Genomic DNA, 7,345 nt, shown 5'->3' with positions numbered 1-7,345 from the left:
AAATAATCCAACAATTTAGTACTAAGCCAACATAGTAAAGAAATCCCAATGGATTTAATCAATCTAGCTAAACATGTTCATCTTTAAAACAACTAGAGAATTAATTATAATGAAAGAATAAAAAAATGGAATATCTACACCCTTTTCTCTCGAATTGGATGAACAGCTCCAAATCTGAATCTGCACTACGATTGATCTCCCCAATTGCCTCTAGGTTTGCTCCACTACTGTTCTACACTCGAAACCTTGCGATTTCGGGGTTCTCACTCTCTGCAACTCTCTCCCGAACTCAGCACTATGCAAAAACTGAACCAGCCGCCGAGGCACTCTCTCGCTCCTTGCTTAACTAACCCTAAAAAAATATTTTTCCTTATATATTTGTCTCAGCACGGCCGTGGTCAAGGCCGTGCTGGTCAGCATGGCCGGAGTCCAGGCCGTGCTGAACATTCAAATCTCACCAATTAGGGTTTCTTTATGGTTGTGCCCCTACCGGTGCTAAGCCACCACGGGCCGTGCTGGAGGATATGGTGGCTACAGAAACCATGCCTAAAATGCCATGTTTTGAAGACCAAAAGCTCATGGTTGGTCACAGCCAGAGTCTAGGACATGTTGATCAGCACGGCCTTGACCTAGGCCGTGCTCAATGTATGCACTGCGAGCTCTTGTCCGATCTTGATGAATTCCTGTCCTTTTTCGCATGTATTGATCTAAAACTGCTTAAACACTGATGATGAACCAATAAATCTTCCTGGAATGCAAAAGAACACAAAACACGGGTGATCTCGGAATAAAAGCACAATAATTGCTAAGAAAATACACAATAATATGCAAGCAAATATGTGTAAAACTATGCACATCACAAATGCATAGTTAAAAGAAAATGAAGAGAATTAAAATTGCTCTAATTATTTGGGAAAAATCATGTGTTTTGGTGAAGAATTTGAAAAGGATTTAAGTTTACTAGTGAAAATAGATAGATTTATGATGCTAGTTGATCTTTTTAGGCTAGATAGGTAATACTTCATGATTTTCCTATTATTCCTTCAATTATTAATGAAATCGAAATGAGACGCCCTTAGTGATACAAGTAACAACACGCTACAATTAGGAAATATATTGTAGATTGTTTATTGGAGAACTGATTGGAGTTGCTTTAGAGACAATTGATTTTTGGTATGTTGTCTCTATGAGCAGCGAGAGAAAGGAAGAAAAGGAAAGAGAGGTAGAATTCCTAAAAGTTGCTATGCTAAATTGTGCCAAGGGAGTATATGAATCATTTGCGTGTGTCCACTTCATCAGCCAAATGGATTATGACTAAAAGAATAGCTATTTAAATTAATAATGTCGAAATCATTCTATATTGCTTTTATCAATTTCGCAGGTTTGTTAACATAAGCAATATGAGTACAAAAGTAAAAGTACAAGGTTTTACCACTTTAACAATGTCAACCTACTAATAGCTTGTTCTACTAAGCATGTGGGATCCGTTTTAAAATTTTCTGCAAAATAAGGTTTTGCATAATAATCTTTAATGTTCATAAATAATGATTAAATTTAGAGAATACAATAAAAATATAAATTCAAGTCTTTGATGTTAGCATCCATGAAGCGCATCTGTTCGTATCCCGATTTTAGGCTTGACATTTGTACATTCAGATTTTGCAGGACCTTCAGGGCCCTTATATACGACGTTAATATTATTGAGTTCCACGCCCTCGCATGGTAAGCCTTTGCTGCATAAAAGTTTAACGATGGTAGGAATTGAAGAAGTGCCCTTTATATTAGAGAAAGTAACCTTACTGATCTTAACATTTGATGAAGCCTGTAAGGATAAAAAAAATTAAAAAATTAGATACATATGTACAAAAGATTAGTTGACTATTTTATCAAATATATACAAATTGAGAAAATTATCTATAGTTCTTTTCATTTCCTATAATGTTGAAAATTACCTTGGAATTGCAGTGGTTCCAAGGACAGTACATTTGATCTATGAGGATAGCGTTGCTCACGTTATTCATGGAAATATCTTCAAAGTGCAAATCAGTTGCAGTGCCACTGTATAGTCCTGGCCAAGATTTAATTCTTATGCCATTAGTAGTATTTATGAGGTCGCATTTCTTAACATAAACTCCACTAACAGGTTCTTCATTTTTGTATTTTCCTAAGCTTCCAATGCTAATACCGTGACCTGGTCCACATCTTACTCCTGTGATTTTGATATTCCGACTGCCATCACCAATAGAGATGCAATCATCACCAGTGCCAATCTTTGAATCAATAATGTTTACTCCATTAGAACGTCCAATGTGAATTCCGTCTGTATTAGCACTATCACCAGGCGCTATAATCTTAATACGTTGGAGTGTAAAATTTTGGCATCCGATGAGATTCATGTGAAAATTCTTACTATCCCGGGAAGTTAAATCTTCAATGATGGTATTAGTGACAAAATCAAACCTTAAATTCTGATAAAGGTTGTGAAAACATTAGAAACACATTGAAAATAGTTAATATTATTAGCAATAATACTTCTTATAAAATAGTGAAGTGTGTGACATGGTATTGAAGAATAACATACCATTGGGAGATTCTTGCAATTTACATTCGTACGACAAGTATTTTTCCCCCATGCAATTTTTCCTCGACCATCCAAATTACCTCCAGATATAGTTAAATGATCGACATGTTGGAAAGTAATCCAACCCTGGCTATGGTGCTCACTAGGGTCTGATGGAGCCATTAAGGTTCCTTTAATTTGAAGTACCATTGAACCCTTACAAGGGCCTTCCAAAAGTACATCCCGTAATGCATATTTAGCATGTGGAATCAAAATTCTACTTGCACCTGGTGTGGAACAAGCAGCTTTCCAAGCATCTAATAAAGCCTAAGTTTGAATAAAGAAAAGAAAAGGCTTTAGATTGGAACTAAATAGAATAAAAACCATTACAATTAAATTCATGCACATACCTTACTAATATCATTCTTTTGGCTAGGTGTAGCACCAAAATTTTTCACATCGAAAACTTTTTCTGCTCTAATTTTCAAAGAAATTGACAACAATACAAAGATTGTTAAAATATTCAATTTAGATTTCATCTTTGTATAAGGTTGCTTTCTTCTTTTCCTTTTGTTGGCTACTTTACAATAAGAGAGTTTGAATCTGAATTATTTATAGGTAGTATAATTGACTAAATTTATCAAAAACTTAAAATATATATTTTAAAGCATGCTTCCTAAATTTAGCTTAAATTATGTGTTTGAAGCTAAATATAAACAGCTTGATATATTCAACAATTATAATTGATGGCCATCATATTTCATTTAACATCTTTACCTAAATTTTAGATCTCCTCTATATGACTTATAAAAAGTTTTCTTATATGATTAATCATTTCCATTTATTTGTCTAAAAGAAAGAAAATATCAAATGGTAATGCATAACAATCGGGAATATTGTTAAAACACTATGAGAGAATCATTATGAAAAAATAAATTCTTAAAAATTTCAATAAATACATGTGTGCGCGTGTGCATGAAAATTATGTTAATAGTAATTGAATTTTATATTAACTTTTATTTATTAAACTTTAATTCGTTAGAATAAGCATACTAACCTTTAATTTTTTTAATTAATCTTAACTTGTTGTATTGATATTTTCATTTTGATAAAGAAAAGAAAGTAAAAATGCCATCCTTTTATTACTAACTAAAAATTATTATTGTATACCATAATATGATTTTAAAATGAAACTAAAAAACTATGCGGTTATATTGCTAAAATAGAAAAAGTAATAACAAACAAAAAAAGTATTCATATCTATACTTGAGATTTAGCTCAAGTGGCAATAATATTTATTTTTTGAGAGGTAGAGGTCTTTAGTTGAAATCCCCACATTTGGACTAGGTGAACTTTCGCCTTAATAGCAAAGTAAAATGAGATGATTACCTTTTATTATGTAGCTTACAACTCATTAGGCTTTCAAAGCATAAAAATAGTTCTTTGCAAAAAAAATCTCTCTTTTTAACTATAATTACATTTTATCTCAAAAAAGTTTACAAAAATACGCTTTTCTAGAAAACATATTTATAAAAGTACGCTTAAGTCAAATATCATAGAAATCAATTAAACATCAACCATACTAAAAATCTTTAAAAAAATATCACAAATCAATTAAAATCAACTAAAAAAAATCAACCATTACAAAAAAAATCCTAAGTTTTTATTTTTTGAATGCTAATCTTTAAAAGGGTATTTCAGTATTTTAATATTTATTTGTTAGGAATTTATTTGGGTGTTGATATATTTTTTAATCGCCAAGCATCTTTGATTGGTTAATTATTTTAATATATATGAGTGTTATATTAATTTTATGAATTTGATTTATTATAATTAATTTATATTATTTTAATCTTTTTTTAATCCAATTTAAATAATAAAAAATGATAAGAGTTTAGTTCATTAATAAAGTTATTTTAAGAAATAATGATCTTGCCCGTGAAATATAAATTATTTACATATATATTAAATAAAAGAACTTAATAGCAAAAACTTCTAAAAAGAAAGGAGTTAATAGCAATTTGAACTGTAGTCAAAGGAATTCAAGGAATTCTTTATTTTTAAGTAGTGAGACATAGTTTGAAACAAGCATGACACATGAGTAAGATACCAATGCTATTACGATTGTAGTCATGGCTGACTTAAGGAATGTAATTTATTCTAAATTTTGTCTCACTTTCTCTTTTACCAATTGGTTCTTTCTCCTATCGCTACCTCTTTCCCTCTTCATCCAACATCCTAACGCTATTGTCTTACCATCAAACTTCCATTACAGATCGATCCACACTTGCTTTACCAGTCTCCATCATCGGTTAGCATCAATTCTTTATGGTTGGACAGTTAAAAGAGAGAGAAACTATCTTCTTCGCCTGCCACCACTAGAAGCACCATCTCTTGCAACCCTTAACCCAATCTGAGGCCACATATGAATTTTTCATTCCAAAATGCTTGTGCCAGAAATTTCAAACTTGGATAGTATCATTTCACCATTAATGTTAGACTAGAGTAAAGAAAGAGCTTAAATTTGGATATTTAAAAAAAAAAAAAGCATAAAAAGAAGTAAAGAGAAAACGTATATTATGTAAATTTCTCCAAGAAAAATACTAATATCTTTATAAGTGAAACTCCTTTTATTCAAGATAGAAATAGAGAAAGATATTTTCTATTCTTTTATTTTATAAACTTTGTTCAAGAAGAGAGCAAAATTTATATATATATATATATATATATATATATATATATATATATATATATATATATATATATATATATAAATAGAGAGAGAGATTAACTATCAATAAGTAGTTATACTTTATTTTATTCAAATAAATTAAATACTTGACTAAGTTTACCTATCTATTAAAAATACATCCGGCTCCAAATTCAATAATTTTTAGCAAATTAATGATTATAAATTGAATTAAAAATAATCATAAAAAACGACTATTACACATCATAATTTATATGATATGGGAGTGCTATGTAAGTGTTAGTCTAGTTGAGATGTTCTAGTGCACTCTCTAATTTTCTATGGCTAATTTTATTCATAATAATAATAATAATAATAATAATAATAATAATAATAGTAATAATAATAATAATAATGATAACTCCAATAAGAAAAGCAAAAATTTTCTTAAGTATGCTCTTGTTACTTTTATCTGAAAATTGAGGAAAACCATTATTTACTTTTTATTTTAACATATTTTAATTTCATTTTCTCAATATTTTCATGACTAAGAAGTTATTTATTCTTGAATTTATAAAATAACTTTTTAGTCATTAAAAGATTGAGAAATTGAAATTAAAATATGATTTTGTTTAGAATATGAGACTATTTAAAAGACTGAATATAATAAAAGGACTAGAATTATATAAATTATTGAAAAACTTAAAATGATTTTTATTAATTTTCAAATATGAAAGATGAAAAAGTTATCAAATTCGAACTCAAAGGGGTATATAGTAATTTGTATTGTAGCCAAATAATTATTCCAGCCCTTCTCTCACTTTCTTTTTCACCAAGAGGCTCTCTCTCCTACCGCTACCTCCATTGTTCTCCATCCAATGTCCTAACGACATTGTCATACCACCAAATTTCCATTATAGACTGATCTACACTTGCTCTGTCAGTCTCCATTGTTTGTTAGCACCGATTCTTCTTGGAATGGACAGTTGGAAGAGAGAGAAACTATCTCCTTCGACTGCCACCACTAGAAGGATCACCTCTCAAAGCTGTTAGCCTAATCTAATGCTATATATGAATTTCTCATTTCAAAAATGCTCATGCCAAAAGTTTTAGCTTTGAAACATCACCATTTCACTGTTAATGGTAGACTAGAGCAAAAAGAGAGCTTAAATTTGGCTATTTTTCAAAAAAAAAAAAACATAAAAGAAAAAGTAAAGAGAAAACATATATTGTGTAAATTTCTCCAAAAAAAATACATATTATAAGTGAAAATCCTTTTATTCAAGATAGAAATAGAGAAAGATATTTTCCATTCTTTTATTCTGTGAACTTTGTTCAAGAAGAGAGTATATATATATATATGTGTGTGTATATATAAATATGTAAAGATTAACTACAAATAAGCAATTCTATTTCATTTTATTCAAATAAATTAAATATTTGGACTGGGTTTTACCTATTTATTAGGAATAGATCTGGATCTAAATTCAATAATTTTTAATTAATTAATGATTATAAATTGAATTAAAAAATAATCATAAAGAAATGGCTATTACACATCACAATTTATATGATGTGGGGAGTGCTATGGAGGTGTTAGCCTAGTTAAGGTTTACTAGTACACTCAGTAACTTCCCATCTCCTATTCATAGATCTAGTTAAGCACTGTTGCCAAATAACTATTCCAACCCCTTCTTCACTTTTTATTTCCAACCGGTTCTCTCTCCTACCTCTACCTCTGTCGTTCCCCATCTAACGTCCTTATTGTCTTAACGCCAAACATCCATTACAGACTAATCTAAACTTGCTTTGCCATTGGTTAGCATCGATTCTATACGGAATGGACAGTGGAAAGAAACAGAAACTATCTCACTCTACTGCTGCCACTACAAGCACCACCTCTCGTAGCCGTTAGTCCAATCTTATGCCACATTTGACTTTTTCGTCCTAAAAATGCTTGTACTAGAAATTTTAGCCTTGGACATCACCATTTCACCGTTAGTGGTAAACTAGAGCAAAAAAAGAGCTTTAATTTGGCTATTTTTCAAAAAAAAAGCATAAAAAGAAGTAAAGAGAAAGCATATTGATGGTTGCTA

The 7,345-nt window shown here is 30.2% G+C and overlaps 1 protein-coding gene across 1 annotated transcript; it reads right to left on the bottom strand.

Annotated features, from left to right (window-relative positions):
- Positions 1 to 1,308: 1,308 nt before the first annotated feature.
- LOC8277870 (exopolygalacturonase) lies at positions 1,309 to 3,132 on the bottom strand. Its single transcript, XM_002526147.3, has 4 exons — positions 2,971 to 3,132; positions 2,582 to 2,887; positions 1,953 to 2,468; positions 1,309 to 1,822 (listed from the first exon to the last, which is right to left on the bottom strand). The coding sequence occupies exons 1-4, from the start codon at positions 3,097 to 3,099 to the stop codon at positions 1,595 to 1,597; spliced, it is 1,179 nt and encodes a 392-aa protein (XP_002526193.1). The 5' UTR covers positions 3,100 to 3,132; the 3' UTR covers positions 1,309 to 1,594.
- Between the last annotated feature and the right edge of the window lie 4,213 nt (positions 3,133 to 7,345).

Source organism: Ricinus communis, chromosome 5 (assembly GCF_019578655.1).
Source record: "Ricinus communis isolate WT05 ecotype wild-type chromosome 5, ASM1957865v1, whole genome shotgun sequence".
Taxonomy (NCBI): domain Eukaryota; kingdom Viridiplantae; phylum Streptophyta; class Magnoliopsida; order Malpighiales; family Euphorbiaceae; genus Ricinus; species Ricinus communis.
This window is presented reverse-complemented; position numbering and strand designations above follow the sequence as displayed.

Bases quoted from the DNA above. Each gene is read 5' to 3' on its own strand.
- LOC8277870 (XM_002526147.3), bottom strand. From the start codon at position 3,099: ATGAAATCTAAATTGAATATTTTAACAATCTTTGTATTGTTGTCAATT. The intron at 2,888-2,970 runs GTATGTGCATGA...ATTCAAACTTAG, and splicing joins AAAAGAATGATATTAGTAAG to GCTTTATTAGATGCTTGGAA. The intron at 1,823-1,952 runs GTAATTTTCAAC...TTATCCTTACAG, and splicing joins GGAACCACTGCAATTCCAAG to GCTTCATCAAATGTTAAGAT.